Source organism: Protopterus annectens, chromosome 2.part2, assembly GCF_019279795.1.
Source record: "Protopterus annectens isolate FY-2018-M chromosome 2.part2, PAN1.0, whole genome shotgun sequence".
Classification (NCBI taxonomy): Eukaryota; Metazoa; Chordata; order Ceratodontiformes; family Protopteridae; genus Protopterus; species Protopterus annectens.
In genome coordinates, this window is record NC_056730.1 from 1,104,891,540 (window position 1) to 1,104,909,073 (window position 17,534).

The following is a 17,534-nucleotide window of genomic DNA, read 5'->3' on the forward strand; positions in this document are numbered from 1 at the left end:
ACAGCTGTCAAGCTGACGCACTAGTCTAAGGTCTAGTACAGACATTCATCATCTATTTTCACCAGATGTACAAGTGTGTGCCACTTTACCTGCTCCTGTATATACAACAGCCTGATTCTGTAATCAGAGGATGTGGAGTTCTAGTCTCAGCTCCAGTTGTGGTGGGCTCAGAGTGAGGACCACTACCTGCAGCTCCACTAGTTAAGTGAATCCCCCTCTACTGGGGAATTCACACTTCTGGCACCTTGGAAGAGCCAAGGTGATTATCTCAATCTGTCCAGAAAGTACCAAATATCAGCTGTTGTAGTGGGTTCTGCTGCAGAAAGGCACAGCCACACTACACAATGACACTGGTGGGAATTTTACATCACTCTACAGCTCAGTTACAATGTGTGACATCTATTACCAGTTTTGTTTCAGATTCAACTACAAAACCTGCATCTTCAAGGTGTGTGAATGGAACAGTAGAATGGATGCTATACAGAGGTTCTGAGCCTGAATACCCACTAGGTCTTAACTGGGTTTGCCATGGCTATAATATCCCAGAGCCTACACCAGTGTGGCATACGAGGAAAACCCTCTTACCAACCATTTCCAGTCTTAGATGCCTTATAAGGTACAATGGTGCTGTAGTCTCCAGAACCTAACATATACAATGGACTGGGGAAATCTGTCTACGAAGAGAAGCTTGGTCAGATGTCACTCCTCCAAGTAACATAGAGAGGGCATTTATACTCCTGGGAATATAATCCTGATGCTTCCACCTTGCTGAAGTCGGAGGGATAACCAAGAAGTCCTTGCCTTTTTTATCTAAATACTGATTGGCTCCTCTGCCTTCCTCTAGAAATTAACCCTAAAGTCCAGTCCACAGTGGATGGCCAGGGTGGTATGGGCATGATGTGGGCTTGTTCAGTGCACATAACCAGACTGCAACAAGTGAGTGCTTGGCAGAGGAGGCATTCAGTCATAAAACACTAGTAAAGGACTAACACTAGCGTCAGCTTATGCTCCTTACAGGTACATTCCAGCACCGGTAAGGAAGGCTCCCAAAAAACACCATCAAAGATCTAACAAAGGTCTCACATCTGGGTTGACCCAGTGGACCCAAATGGTGCAGAAAGAAGCAGAAATCTCCTCTACTCAAACAGGCAAGCCGTACATGAAATGAGGGTAGGTCTGTGGAGGGTTTTAGGTCCTACGTGCAGCCACTGAGATAGTACCGGGTGGACTCAAGAAAGTACTCTGCATAAACTACTTAGGTAGAGTTTTGCTGAAGAAGGTCCAACAAGAGATAATCGCTACAGACTCCACCTCCCTCAAGGTGATGGATGAAGCTGCACATCTCCCACTCCTCTCTCAGTGTTGACCAATAGGTACAACTGGAACTCCCACCCCTCTATCAACTTAAAGGGGAACTGACAACCAGTAAGGACTACAAGACTAGCTAGTAGGTGGAATTAGGAGGAGGACATAACCAGCATCTAACCTCCCTCCAAGCTGTATAGGTGACAGGCTGAAGTGCTGACATTTAATGCACTACAACATGTTGTTCTCTGTCCCACGCAGTAAAAACAGTGTGGGTGTGGGTCTACGCTTGTGATCTGTGAGTCAAAGTAAAACTAGTATTTTACTGTTTTAAAAATTAAGTATGAAAACAGGACTGAGGTTCAGTATTTGTCATTAGCACAAAATAAAAAAAAAGCTGTATAAAGGCTGAACACACCATGCTAAACTCAATGTATGTATGTCATCACACCATAGTACAGGTAGGAGGAGTGATAGTCTTCTACTGACTCAAAAGTTCTTGGTAAAATGGAAAGGTAAGCATGTCACATTTTACTGTCTCAGAAAAAACAAAAGGGGGATGGCAAGACCAGAAAGCAGCCATTAAATGAAGGAAATGTGGTATGGAATTCAAACAAAGATTTGAGAAATGTCAAAAAATGTTCTACAAGATAGACGACATTTTAAAAGCAACTGAAGTCATTTATCCAGTGAAAAAATGCAGTAATATCTACTGCTGGGCAAAACAGCTAGATCTCAAGATGTCCAATTCTCACAAAGCCTTTTAAGACTAAATACGACCATATCTTTCAACGTCTTAGCACAAGAAATCTGAACAAAGCCTAAAATAGTGGAAATCCCAAAAATAGAGAAAAAATTGAAATACTGCTCTTATAAACTTGCTAGAATAGCAGGATTTGTGTTGGCATATATTTTTAAAGAAGATGCAGTCTGAACTCAAATGTATGTCATTACTTACTAACTTCAATCCTTACTGACTTGTCAGAAAACCGCACATTTTATGAGGAACAAATCAAAAATATTAGGCAGAAATACATTTTACAAAAATCTGGACAGTTGAGAGGTGTGAAGAGAATTGCTTTCAAATGCAAACACTGTAGCAAAACATTTATGGTTCCACTACTAGAAAGTAAAAAGTATGCTGGATCAGGTAGACACGGACTACAGAGTTAAAACTGAAGTAAAATGGACTATATAGTATAATGCATTTTACTCTATCTACCTGATCAAGTGTGCCATTTTCTTTTTGGTTTGTCTCCACGTGTTTTGGAGCCATTCTGATGGTTCCACTACTAACAAATCTTTTATCAATGTAAACATAAGCAATCAAGAGCACCCCAATGTATTTTAAACTGTAATGTTGCATGCAGCACTACCAAGCAAATAGGTAGGAATAAACCACTTAAATGCCTTAATGCGGTATGCCAATATTATAAGGTGCAGAGGATAATTATGGCAGTTCCAAAGTATCAGGAAATGGAACCGTTCCTACGTTCTTAAGCAGTGGAAGTAACAAATATGACAACTATTCTTGTTTTGACATGTGAGTGGATGGGCTGTTTGCTGCAGAGACTGGGCTTCAAATGGGCTCAGATAATGTCCTGGGCAATGGACAGCTGGCTGGGGTGGTAATACTTTTGAGTGGCCAGAGGCCAGTCAGCTTATCCTGTGAAAGGCATGGCCAGATGCTGCTGGATCTTCTCCTGTTAGGATATAATCAGGGGTAAAAAAACACAAGGAAGCAGCCAGATATCCTGTGCTACTGGCTTACCTCTCAACCTCTGAGCACTAGAATTCTGGACAAAGCCAAAAATAATGGGGGAAAAGATTTTAAACATTGATCTTATAAACTCAGAAAGTTACTAGAATACCAGATTTTGTATTAACATACATTTTTGAAGGATATGAATTCTGCATCTCAAATATTTGTCATTATTTAGTGACTTCAGTCATCATGAATTGCCAGAAAACCAGATTTTATGAGGAACAAACCAAAAAATATGAGGCTAAAATGTGGACGTTCTGCAAAATCCTGACTAGTTAAGTGCCACTGCTAAAGGTATAGGAGTGTGATGTACATGAGATTATTTCAGCGAATGCCTGCACCCCTCGTTCTCTCAAGACAGGATGAAAAACATCCCTGACCCACATGCATACGAGTGTTGAGATTTCTTTTCATCAGACAGCAGTAGGAATCAGTTTATCAGCTGAGGAGATGGTGAGGTACACAACACAGACTTTCCTTACATTGTTGTGATTCCAGGATCTTACCACCCAGCTGTCACCCATAATCAGCAAGCGAAGAGTCAAAATAAAAATAATAAAACAAGGGAAATTAAGATTCTGTTAGTTTGATCAAGTGTAATGAACAGCATGCACCCAAGTTAGCTCATGCTTAAACACATACAGGCCAATACCATGCACATCATTTAACTTACTACTTAAAAAATGCCAGCATGCTGCTGTCCTGCTGTGTAACAGTTCTACAAGTACTGCACTATGGAAAAGAAATTCCCAACTCTGAGCAGTACAAATCATAGCACTGGTCTTTAAGTCACAACAGAGGGTCAAGAAAAAGGAACAGTTCTATTTTTCAGAACATACCTTCAGATTCTATGCCTCATATAATTAATATCTTTGTACAGCCTTAGAACAGGTACGTAAACTAGTATCTATCCTTATACAGGTAAAATGGTTTACTATCAAAATGTGGAAAATCAAAACAATTTTACATTGTTTGATCGAATTAACAAAATGTCAGAAAAATGGTAACCATGGAATCGACATTCAAACACTGGAGGTTCCAATGTCGAAATTCCATGTTACTGGTAACATTTTTGCAGGGGGCAAGTCCCCCTGTGCCCCCATGTGGGTATATACCAAATCTTGAGATTGCACTACAGTGAGGAAAAGGGTAAATTTCCCAATCCCCACTGTAGTGCGTTCTGTTATCAGAACATCAATCCAATATTAACAAATGCACACAACCATTTGCTAATGAGGATTTGAACATATCCGGATCGGCATTATGGAAACTGGAAAACACACATTCGACCATTCCAGTTTTACATAAGTGCCGTTCCATATTTTGACAGTAAACTGGTAAAGCAGATTTAATTTTGTTAATGTGTGTGTATCTACATATATCGATAGATATCTATATCTATAGCTATCTATCTATCTATATATATATATATATATATATATATATATATATATATATATATATGTGTGTATCTATATCTATGTGTGTGTGTGTGTGTGTGTGTGCGCGCACGTAGAAGCAGTACCTCTAGGAGAAGGAAGGCTACATTAGAAGCATACCTAGAAGAAAGAAGGGTTCATTTATTCATAGCATTGAAGAGACAAGCCATCCTGTTTTTAACTTAGATCTGTTCTTAAAAGGATAAGCAGTGAAACTACTTTAGATAAACAGCCTTAACATGTTTAAACACTATTTTGCTTACCCTCCATTAATGCCAACAAATTGAAGGTTTTTCTTTGTCTTTGCGCCTTGCTTCTCGTCTTTCTTCTTCATGATTGACTTTAAAGTCTTTTGACTGTTTAAAGATGCTGCAAAATATTTTCAATACAATGTATTACATCACTACCACCAAAAAGAAGTACACAGACAGCTCTAAATAATGCTCAATATACTGATAAAAGTTAAACATTATGTATAATATTAAACTGACTTCCTAAAATCCAAGAAATGCAATTCCAAATTCTACTGTGCAGAATTTACAGGGTTTACAGTAAAGTTGCTTATAACAAAAATGATCTAGTTGTATTAATTTCCAAGTAATCTTGCATTATGATCTCTATCTCAAAGAAAAAAATTACAGAGTAATACAGTATATGCAGACAACTGACCTTGTTATGTGGAATGTTCAACTTTAACAATATTTTTCTACTCCTCAGATAATGTCCAATCAAACAGCAGAAATGAAGAGTTAAATTGGCTGCAAGGAGATTCAGTATAAAAGACCACCCAGTACTACGTGATATGGGTAGCATAGAAGGTGAGTTCAAGAATGAGAACCATGCTCAAACATTCAGCACTGGACCTTACAACAGAGTCAGCCCAAAACCACACTGCAGCAGGACCAGCAAAACGAGGCTATTCAAGACTTAACATAAAAACAGAAAGAATACTGTAAATGTAAGAGGTGTAACAGGGACTGCAAACTAAATTTTTTACTTTTTGCCTTGAACGGCAAAGGTCATCTAATGATTCATTTACTCTCCCATTGGCTGGCCAATACCCAAATTCTAACCTGGGGCAAGAGCTCAGATCCAGTAAGGAGTCAACAATAGATAGCATGGATTTTTTTTTTTTTTGTTACACCCTACCTACACAGTCTGACCCAACAACTGGAGTGCAATGATGTTAGTTAACGAACTTTGTGGGTAATGTGGTACTACATTACCCATAAGTCTGTGGTAGAGCTGGAGCTCCCAATTTCCACAGTGGGCTGTATCACTAGCCAGGAATTTCTTCCATCTCATCTTGGATAGGTCAGTTGGCAAAATGCCACTGATTCTTATCTCCAAAGCTGAATTTTCAGGAAAAGAGTTCAATCAAACCTTTGTCTCATGGGCCACAGAAAAAATTCTATCCTTCTGCGCCATGAAGCCAGCCTGCAAACGTTTTTTTTTTTAAACTGGTGTGTTCAGTGTTGATGTAGAAATTAAAAGTGGGGAATGTTAAGAGTAAATAAGAAAGGGAAACTACTTATAGTGGCTCAAGGTGGGAGCAAATGTATAGGGGAGTGTGTTTGCGTGTGTACATTAATAAATAAAGATATATGGGTATATGTAATATAACCAATACTGTACAAAAACTGCAGCACTGATTATTATTGCAAAATGATTGTAGCAAAAACACTGATCTGATACTGAAACACAAATGTTTCATGACATACCCTTGTGGCATGCAAATCAAACAACACTTTTTTGCAGGGGGCTAAGCCTCTCTGGCACCCTACAACCTCAGCTAATTATAAATACCAACTCTGAGATCACAAAATAGCAGGAAAAGGACATATGCTCTTTCCTGTTATAAATCTCACACCAGAATCTTCATGTGGTCAACAGAACAGCTTTCAAACAAATGATAAAAACAGTCTGTATGGAGGAACCCATAAATATAAATAGAGAGGGAGCCAATGTGCATATGTCATGCATGCTGAGTTCTGCTGTTTTGCACTCTGCCTACAGCAACAGAACCTCCAGGTCCTAGCACGACCTGGATGAATTCCATTTGCATGTTTAACAGTGGAACACACCCCTCTATTTCAGTCTAATGAGGACTGTGCCACTGAGACACTACACTGAAAAGCCAGCGTTTCACAGATGTTTCAGACTGACTTCTTTCTTTACAGTTTCCTGTGCAGAAAAACTGCATCCTGGAAATTATGTCCTTTGGATTTGTTTACTATACACCAGTGGTTTATTTGCTATAAAATTAAAATACTTAATAGGATGGCAGGAGGAGACAATCTGAGTAGCCAGTCTGTTCATTGGGGTGCATTTAATATATAGGTGCTGCCTTCCTCTTGTTTTTAATTACCAAACTCTTTCACTACCCCACACCCTCTTGAAGGTCCTGTGGGGCATCACAACCACTCAGAAAATCCACTTCAAGGGTCTACAACCTGAACACTGGAAAAAATAACCATCAGCTCCAGGTTAAATTAAAAACAACTGACACTTCACATTCTGTACCTCTATCTCAATTTAACTCTCTGATTTTCCTATGTAGCCTATGGATCTTGTGCAAGCCTCCCATGCTCCCCCTCCTAGTAATTAATCACACACAGCACTTTCTCTCTTTCTCCCTCTGTGATTAAAACATATAAATTAAGCAATGACAGATTTACCACACTCCTTTATCTTCCACCTTCTTATTAGTCTCACATCCTTGTTCTGGCTGCATTAAAGTTGGATTTTACTCTTTTCCTTGAGGGATCTCCAGAACTGTATGCAGTACTGCAGACACATTCCCATCAGTGTATATATAACACAGTAGGACTGCAGCCTCCCTATCCTTTGAGAACATGACCCATAGAACACAGTACTGACGCTTCATTGGCTGTTCCGCTGCCCTCTCTACTTGTGTTCAAGGGACCAAGACTGGTGTAAAGATCACTCATTTGTCCTTTTCAAAAAGGGTCTTTCCTCCCCAAGTACTGCACAGCATCATTTGGATGTAAACATATCTGCAGTAAACATTGGCTATCATCTCTCTGCCCACAAACCAGTACTTCCAGGTCATTTTTAGGTTTTCTCCTCAAGAAGGATGGGAACTGCAATTTTTCTATTTAATCTACAGATACATTCAGTTCATTAATCATGCCGTCCATCATATCACAGATTAACAAGTTGCAAAGTAACGTTTCCAGTACTGGCCCAAGCAGCAGTCCACTGGTCACTTCCCTAATTCAGGCTGCATTTCCCATGAACCTCAGAGCTCTTTTTTTTATCACATATTCCCACATGCTCATTAGTTTCCACACTACTACTAGACCTTTTAGTTTAAGGAGTAGCTTTCAATATTGTACAAAGACCTTACTGATGTCCAGACTTCACTATGGCCTTTGTAGCCATCCTTCCCTAATGTCAGTCACTACCAGGTATTTCTAACAGTGACTGTGACATTTTTGTCCACTGCTCTGCCTATGGTCAGTCATACTGAACCATGGTCGCTGCTGTCTAGTGGAGGCTGCATCTTCATATCAAGAAATTTGCCCAGTCATGGTAAGCCAGAGCTGGACAACTGCTTTGTCTGGTGCCTTCTTACAACCAAATGTACAAATTCTTCCCAATCTAAAGCATCTGTCGGTTTCCTTTTCTATTTTGGATTTATTTTATTTTTTTATTCAACATTTGTTGACCAGGAAAGTCTGACTAGGACAGAGCCTATTTTCAGCGGAGGCCTAGGGAGAAACGCTGCAGACGCATATCTTTGGAATATGGGAGCAAACCCATGTGAATGCAGGGAGAACATGCAAACTTGGCACAGAAGGCACCCCCAGCTGAGAATCGAACTGGAGAACCTCCTACTGTGAGGCGACAATGTTAACCACTGCACCATTGCACCTGGATGCCTGTTTATACCACCAGCTCGTGAACCTGCCCACTTAATAGAGTCTTCCTCCACTGACTTATCCTGAAGGTGTTTGGTGGTGTCCAACTATCAGTTCCTCTTAATTTTGTCTACAGTTTGACAGCTACTGTATTTATCTTTATGATTTCTATTATATCCTGTTCCCATAGGCCTTCTTCCTGTATAACCTTACCCCCACACACACACACATAAAATGCCACTCCCCTCTTGGACAAAGGAGTGAAATCTGTTTCAGTTCTTCTGTATGGTATGTGAGCTCTCTTACTGAAGAAAATGTATTTCAAAACTGTACGGCAGGTAAGTATATGCGGGAATAAAAGCTTACTCCTGAAACTATTTGTAGTGTGACAGAGACAGGATGGAACAATGACAGTGCTGGGAGCAGACATGCAGATGGGAGTCATGTTTGAAGTATGCAACAGTACTGTGTTAAAGAGTGAGTGTGTGTGATATTCTACAACATTATGAATAATTGAGAGGCATGCGCAGCTCAACTAACAGTGAATTTTGGATTGGACACCTGAAATAACACATAAATGAGTAGCCATTTCCACAGAAGCAAAACACGCTGTCCATACCATTTTCAAAAAATAACTGCAACAAGCATGATGTTATCAACACACAGAGAACCCATTTCACCACTGCACAAACTTAACAGTAATTCCTTGAAAAGTAGGGCCATGTACAATAATAAAAACACCCAGTGCAATACTGAATAGATTGCAAAACGGAATGAGAAAGTATTTACATTGTTTTTTTCTAACCACAGATGAAGCCTAGGAAAAAATATGAGCAAGTCCCTGAAAAAAGCCTGCCGTGCTTCAGCATTTCTACCTCTACTCGAGCACTGTTAACCTAACATGACATTATCCTGGGGGAGGTGTTTCACAGAGATCTATGTTTCAAAATGCAATCAGAACCTCTGTCGTGACAATTTTAACTTAGAAATAAATAATTCCGTGAAAGTAAATACATATAACAGTTACCACTACAGTAAGTAATACTGCTACTGCAACTTTTATTATTTATTTGACATTTGTTGACTGGGATAGTCCGACTGGGCAAATGCCCTTTTTCAGTGGAGGCCCGGGGAGAAAAGCTCCAAAGTAATATTATATAATATTTCAAATTACAGTGAATGTAAAATACAATGTGATTTTCTACAAATGCATTAACAAAAATGAAGGCAAAAGAGACCCATTATACAACTGCATTTAAAACAGGTTGTTATAAGAGTGACACACAGTTGAGGGAACAGGAAACAGTGAATAAGATCAGCAGGTTAGTAGTCATATTCAATGGGGGGAGGAGGTGTTAACAGAAGTGAATACCTAGTGAGTCCACTAGAACTGGAATGATAAAAAATCTTTGTAAATAGTAATACAGAACATGCAAAGTAGAACTCAAACTGTAACAAATCACATTAAACTAGCATCGTCTGACTCATTTATATATTAAAATTTATTTTAATTTTCCCAATTACTTTTTAGTATTTGCTTGTTTGAATGCTGTTTTGCAAAGTGTTTTGTGATAAACTAATATAACGAAGCTAAGCAAATTCTTAGCTTTTCTGGTGTACTCGCTACAGATACAGGTAACATCATCTAACGATTCAACCATGTCTCCAAGCTTCTGACATCTAGAGAGACACTTTTTGCCCTCCTTGCATCTTCTTCCAATATCTATATCCATTATAAGGGACACAGATCCTTGACCCACCCTTCCCCACCATCTTTCATAATGCTTCCCCTATCCTGTCTAGGGTGAGTCCTAGATTTAACTTTAGTGTGACCAGATCTACCCCATTTTCCACCCCTAAGACATCTGTAGCAGCTGGCTCGAAAGGAGATAGAGTGAGTTTCACCAAAACAAAGTTAAGGTCCCAGGCTGGGGGTGGAGCTCTCCTGGGTGGTCTCAAAATTTGGGCCCCGCTGAGGAACTGCTTGAGCAGTGGATGAGAGAAGAGGGGAGGTTCTGTGTTATAATGAGCTGAGGCGTGAATTTTGATGGAGGAAAAAGACAGGCCCTTGTGAAGCATTTCAGTTAAGTATTGAAAAATATGAGGTAGACTGGGCGCTGCTGTGCTCCTCCCTTGAGACTGGTTCCAGGAACAGAATCTTTTCCATTTTGCAGCATAAGATTTTCTAGTAGTAGGCCTCCTTGCCTTTAAAATGATATCCATTACAGGTTTCCTGAGGGATGGTAAAGGAGAGATTAGGTAATTAGCCAGGCTGCTAGGTTCAGTGTTAGAAACTGAGGGTGCAGAATCTGGTTCTCCTGCTGAGACAACAGGGAAGGAGTCTGAGGCAGGTGCCATGAGGATAACTGTGACACACTGCACAGGAGGGGGTACCACTGATGGTGTGGCCAGTCTGGAGCAATCAAAATCATCCTTGGTTTGTCCTGTTTGATTTTTAGTAGCACTTTGGAGAGCAGAGGCAGAGGGGGGGGGGGGGAGGCATAGACTGACAGGTTTTTCCAGCTGAAGGACAGAGCATCCACTTTCCAGGCTTGCTTGTGGGGAGTTCTTGTGCAAAATTTGTCCAACTGGTAGTTCTGGGGAGAGGCAAACAGAGGTATACCTGGGCTCCCTCATTTGCTTGTCAACATGTTGAAAATCCTTGGTTCCAGTTTCCACTCGTGTGGGTCAATGAGGTTTCTGCTTAGTCCGTCTGCCAGTGTACTTAATTTTCCTGGCAGGAACTGAGCTTGTAGGTGCACTTGGTTGCTCAAGGCTGTGTTCCACAATGCCATGGCTAGTCTGCAGGGGGGTAAGTATGTGTACCCCCCTGCTTGTTTATGTACCACATAACAGTGGTGTTTGTCCATCTTTACCATTAGTTGTCCTGGAAGAATGTGGTCCTTGAAGGCTGTCAGAGCATTCTATACAGCTAACATTTCTTTTCGATTGATATGCAGGTGCATTTGACTTGGGCTCCATTTGCCCTGAATGCACTTCCCTGCCAGGTGAGCCCCCCATGCATAGTCTGATGCATCTGTTGTTAGGGTGTGGGTGGCAGGGGGTGGTGTGAAAGGCAGTCCCTTGTTTTGGTGGCAGGCCTCTGCCCAACAAAGGCACTCTAGGCGTAGGCAAGGTGTGATAGGAATCATTGCTTCTAGATCCTGAGAATGTTGACACCATAGGCTTTTTAGATACCACTGTAGTTTCCTCATATGCTGTCTTGCATATGGAATTAGAAGAATGCAGGAGGCCATGAACCTCAAGGCTTGCAGTATTTGTCTTGCAGATAGCAGGGTTTTTGTGGCCACTTGGTTGAAGTAGGTTGTCAAATGAATGTGTTTCTCTACCGTGAGGAAAGCCATCTGGGAAGTTGTATTCAAGCCTGCTCCCAGGAATATAATTTGTTGACAGGGTACCAGGTTTGATTTCTTTTCGTTTATGGTGTACCCCAGACAAGTTAGAACCCTTTTTACAAAGGCCAGATGATTCAAAAGTATGTCCTGGCTTTCTGCATGAATTAGACAATCGTCCAGGTATGGGTATATTTGAATATTTCTTTGCCTGCAAAATGCAATAACTGGAGCTAGGGAATGGAGTCCTCAGCATCAGAATCCTCATAGGCAGATAAGGGTAAATCCTGGTCATCAGAGGAAACAGAAAATTCAGAATCCTGGTCGGAAGTATCATAAACAAACTCAGTCCTAGATCTCTTAGAGGGGGAAGGCTGGCTTCCCCAATTAAAGTAATAAGGTCTTCAGCCATTATTATCATCTGTTTTTTAGGAATAGAGGCCTGACCATGCTGTCTGGGCATCAGTTTTTTAGGCATGGTTCGAGATTTAGGCCTTGAAGAAGAAGAAGATGGCATTGGTTTAATATGCAAGTCAGTAGGCCTGAATACACCCTCAGAAGCCGGTGCCTGCACAGTGGCTCCGGACCCATCCAAGTTAGAGACATCCGCAGGTTCCACAGCTGAAGCATCTCGCGGCATACAAATGGGTCTCAGTAGAGGCCTGCGAATCAGAAGTAGCGGGTATCAGGGGTTGCGAAAAGTGCCTCACTGAGTACTGGCGAACTGGTGACTGGCTTAGGAAAAGCATCGTCGGCAGCTTTGGACCTAGGCGGCCTGTCTCTGTCTTTATCTTTGCGTTTTTCCAGAATGTCAGTAGTCGGATGGCTGACTGAAGACATATCAGGATAATTGAACCGAGCACCAAAATATTTAGAAGCATAAATATACCGACGATGGATAGTTCATGGTTTAAATAAGGCACAAAACCGACAGCGAGGTACGTCGTGGTCAGGGCCTAGGCAAGGAATACAGTACGAATGAAAATCTTCATGAGGTATTTGCTTTCCACAAGTAATGCAATTATTTACGTTTAATGACATTGTTTAAGAGCAAGAAAAAGTTTCCCCAACGGGGTACTTAGCTTTTAGCTGAAGACTTCAGTTCTGAAACTCGAAAATGAAAATTTCAGGAGTCGGCCGACTGGCACTTGCGAACTGCTTCTGCTTCAGGCAATGCACAGCAAGAAAGACTGATGTAATGGTGTCGGCTGCATGTTTTATACCCCTGACAACCTGACGTCATTGAAGGGACAGCAACCGACGCAGGACCCAAGACTTTGCTAATCAGGCCGACTGAGGGCTACCTGCAAGCAGATAACCCAAATGTAATGACTGCAACAGTGAAACACGAAGAAAGTACAGTTTTGTACCTACCATAAATGTAGATGTTCGAGTGTATATACTGCTGCAGTCATCACACTTGGGTTATCCTGTCGTCAGGCGGTCCCGCAGTCAGCCGAATCCCAAAGTCTTGGTCCGGCGTCGGTTGTCGTCGCTTCTTTCCTGACGTTAGTGTGACAGGGGGATAAATGAGGCAGCCAACGCCATTTTCTTCAGTTTTTCTTGCCCCAGATGTCAGGTGCTCCCAACTAGGAAGGCAATACAAATAACTATGCAAAAATACCTTAGTAGATAAACAATAGTACTAGCTGTTAGCAAATACACCATATAGACATGCATCCAATAGAATGATGTACATGGAGTTATAACTAACACCCTGGTATGTAGAGGGGATGGTGGGAGGGTAACCTGGACTGCAGCAGTATATACACTTGAACATCTACATTTATGGTAGGTACAAGACTGTACTATGTTCATCGTGTTATACTGCTGCAGTCATCACACTTGGGTTGAATCCCAAAGCTATGGATGGGTGGCTGGTACTAAACTGGGTTAGGTGAAGCTAGGATGCCCTGCAGAACTGCAGTGGCAAAACCAGCTCTGATTTTTGAGTACAATGGAAGGTGGTAGTGCTTGGTAAAGGTGTGCACAGAACTCCAAGTAGCTGCCTCCAGAATGTCCTTGGTTGGAACCCCCCTGAGAAAGGCTGCTGAGGTTGCTGTAGCCCTGGTAGAATGGGACCTAATATTAACAGGCACTGCTTTCCCATGGTGCGAGTTGCAAAAGCGGATACAATGTGCTATCCATTTGGAGATGGTCTGTTTTGAAATAGCCTTTCCTTGTGAACCTGCAGCATAGGCTACAAAGAGTTGGTCAGTTTTTCTGAAGGTCTTTGTCTTATCCAAATAGTAACACAGCTGTCTGTGAATGTCCAAAGAGTGAAGGAGTCTTTCTCCTTTATTCTGGGGGTTTGGATAAAAGGTGGGTAAATGAATGGTCTGATTCAAAGCCACACTGGATACTACCTTTGGCATAAAGGTAGGGTTAGTTCGTAAAGAGACTCTGTCCTGATGGAAAATGATGAAAGGTTCCACTGCCATAAGTGCCTGTAGTTCTGAGACCCTGCGTGCTGAGGTGATAGCCAGCAACAGAACTGTTTTCCATGACAAGTATTGTAGTTCTGCTGAGAAGGCTGGTTCGAAAGGAGGTAGTGTTAATTTTTCTAAAACGAAGTCGAGGTCCCAAGCTGGCATTGGGGGTTTTCTGGGGGGTCTTATATTCTTAGCCCCTCTGAGAAACTGCCTTAGTAAAGGGTGTGAGAATATGGGAGGATCCGTATTATATTGAGCTGAAATGGCTGAAGCATGGATCTTAATGGACGAGAAAGAAAGGCTGTTGTGTAGCATCTCAGTTAAGTATTGCAGTATTTGAGGAATGTTTGGTATCCAAGGATTATGGCCTTTAGCCTGGTTCCATGCACAAAATCTTTTCCATTTGTCTGAGTAAGTTTTTCTGGTGCTGGGCTTCCTGGCCTCCAAAATGACATTCAGGACGTCCTTAGAGAGAAGTGTTGATTGATGATTCAAGGTATTCTCCATGCAGCTAAATTTAAAGTCCTGAGCTGACTGTGAAGGATCTGAGAGTTTTGCTGAGTCAACAAAAGTGGGAATTGAGGTAAGATCCATGGAGGGCTGTGAGTCAAGGTCCTTAGTAATGGGTACCAGTGCTGACGTGGCCAGTCCGGAGCAATGAGGATAATTTGTGGTCTCTCTGATCTGACTTTCAGTAATACCTTGGTCAAGAGAGGTAGTGGTGGGAAGGCACAGACTGTCAATGCTGTCCAACTGAATGATAGGGCGTCCACTTTCCAGGCTAGGGAATGATAAGTCCCTGTGCAAAATTTCTGTAGTTGGCAATTGTTGGGGGAGGCAAATAAATCTATGTCTGGGCATCCCCACCTTTGAGTTATCATTGAAAATACTTGTGAGTGTAGTCTCCACTCGTGAGGATCTGCCAAATTTCTGCTTAATTTGTCTGCCAATATGTTTTCCTTTCCTGGCAGGAATTGTGCTTGCAGTTGTATTTGGTAAGTCAATGCTGTGTTCCACAAGGTCATTGCCTGTCTGCATAAAGGGTAGGAGTGTGTTCCTCCCTGTTTGTTTATGTACCACATAACGGTGGTGTTGTCTGTCCTTAGTAGTTGTCCTGGATGCAAGAGGTCCTTGAAGGCTATCAGTGCATTTTGCACAGCTAGCATCTCATTTTGGTTGATGTGTAGATGCATTTGCTTTGCAGACCATTTGCCCTGTATGCACTGTCCTGCCATGATTCATCACCCAGAGACTCCCTATGCTGTGGAACAAAATCCCGGTACATGTGAGGCAGAGCACCTCGCTGGCCTTGTTCAAGAGAAATCTTGACCAATGGATGGGAGATCGCAGGTATACCCCAGGGATAACCTCGGTGTCACTGCTTGACAGAGGCACAGCAAAATAATGGGCATAGTATCCTTCAAACTAAAGGGGTGGCGAAAGCCACAAAACTCTGGGCTAGGCTTATAAATGCCCTAGGGCAGATAGCCTAGTATGGACCTATGAACCTATGTGTGTTCCCCAGGCGTAGTCTGAAGAATCTGTTGTCATAGTTTGGTTTGCTGGAGGTAAGACAAAAGGAAGACCCTTGTTTATTTGACATGCTTGAGCCCACCATAGGAACTCTTTTTGAAGGCAGGGAATGAGAGGTATACTTGTTTCGAGGCTGTGCCTGTGTTGAGTCCATACACTTTTCAGGTACCATTGTAATTTCCTCATATGCAGCTTTGCATGTGGAGTTAGTTGAATGCAGGATGCCATGAACCCCAATGCCTGCAGGATTTTCCTTGCAGTGAGCTGGGTAAAAGTTGCCATCTTTTTGAAGTATTGAGTCAGTTGTTTTTGTTTGTCTGGCATGAGGTAAGCCATCTGGGCCACTGTATTTAAGCTGGCACCCAGGAATATTATGTCTTGTGAGGGTATTAGCTTTGACTTCTTTTTGTTTACTGTGTACCCTAGGCAACTTAGCAGCTTTGTTACAAATGCCAGATGCTGTAATAGAATGGCCTTGCTGTCCGCTTGGATCAGGCAGTCGTCCAGATATGGATAAATTTGTATTCCTCGTTGTCTGCAGTATGCAATTACTGATGCCAGGCATTTCGTAAATACTCTGGGCGCAGTAGATAAGCCAAAGGGCAATGCAGAGAATTGATAATGCGTTGTACCTGCCAAGAATCTGAGGTATCTTCTGCAATCTTGTCTGATAGGGACATGCAGGTATGCCTCTTTGAGGTCCAACGTTACCAGCCAAGACTCCTTGCCCAGCATGGGAAGAAGCTGCTGTAGTATGAGCATTTTGAATTTGGGTACCTCCAGGTATGTGTTTAGAATTGAGAGGTCTAAAATGGGTCTCCAGGCTTTGTCCTTTCTTGGTACTAGAAATAGTCTTGAGTAAAAACCTTGACCTTGCTCCTTTGTAAGTACCTTTTGAATTACTTTCATATCCATGAGAGCTGAAATTTGCGTTTGTGTCTCTGCCCATTGGTTTGGAGGCAGATTGGGCATGCCTTTCATCCGTGGTAAAGTGTGAAAATGAAATCTGTAGCCTCGGGTAATAATATCCAGAACCCATTTGTCCTTTGTTATGATGCACCAATTTTGTGGAAAGAGAGCCAGTTTTCCTCCCAAAGGTGCTGCCAGGGCAATTTTGCTTGGCAGGCAAAGAGGGACGTCATTGTGTTTGTTTCCTGAAGGGTTGAGATCTTTCGTCTCCACCTCTTTGAGTTGTTGTATGCCATTGTCTAGGCCTGAAAGAACCTTGTGGCTGGCCTCTGCCCCTTGGGCGTCTGTACCTACCCCTTTGGGGTCTGTCTGATGCAGGAAAGGACCAGTTTTTTGATGGCCAGTTTCTGCTGAAACGAGGAAGTTGTACCTGTAAAAAAATCTTTAATTGTCTGCATAGATTTTGCCTTTTCTTCCATTTTCTTTAAAACTTCCTCTGCTTTGACACCAAATAACACATCTTTCTGCAATGGAGCATCCAATAACTTTGCTTTGACATGTTCTGGTAAGGCTTGCTCTTTTAGCCAAGCATGTCTATGTATTACAGATCCTGTGACACCTGCTCTACATGAGGCTTCCAATGAATCAAAACCACACTGTAAGGTATGCTTTCCCACCTGTTCTGCTGCATGCAGCAAATCCTGCATCTCTTTGAAATCAGGTTGATCTGTCTGAGGGATCATTTTCTGCTTTAACTGTGTAATCAAGTACTGCTGGTATTTTAGCATGTGGAATTGGCAGTTTAAGGCCCTCATGGCCAAAGTGGCAGATGTATACACTTTCTTCCCCCATCTTTCTAATGCTCTGGAATCTCTTTCAGAAGGTAGTGGATTCTTAGCAGTAGAGGCCTTAAC

The 17,534-nt window shown here is 41.9% G+C and overlaps 1 protein-coding gene across 3 annotated transcripts in view; it reads right to left on the reverse strand.

The window, feature by feature from the left end:
• The window catches only part of KANK1 (KN motif and ankyrin repeat domains 1), a 1,631,365-nt gene that overhangs the window by 370,316 nt on the left and 1,243,515 nt on the right, over positions 1-17,534 (reverse strand). For all 3 annotated transcript variants that reach the window (XM_044064327.1, XM_044064324.1, XM_044064326.1), the window contains one exon: positions 4,773-4,878. In XM_044064327.1, coding sequence (XP_043920262.1) covers positions 4,773-4,878 — 106 coding nt within the window. The remainder of the gene's footprint in view (positions 1-4,772; positions 4,879-17,534) is intronic.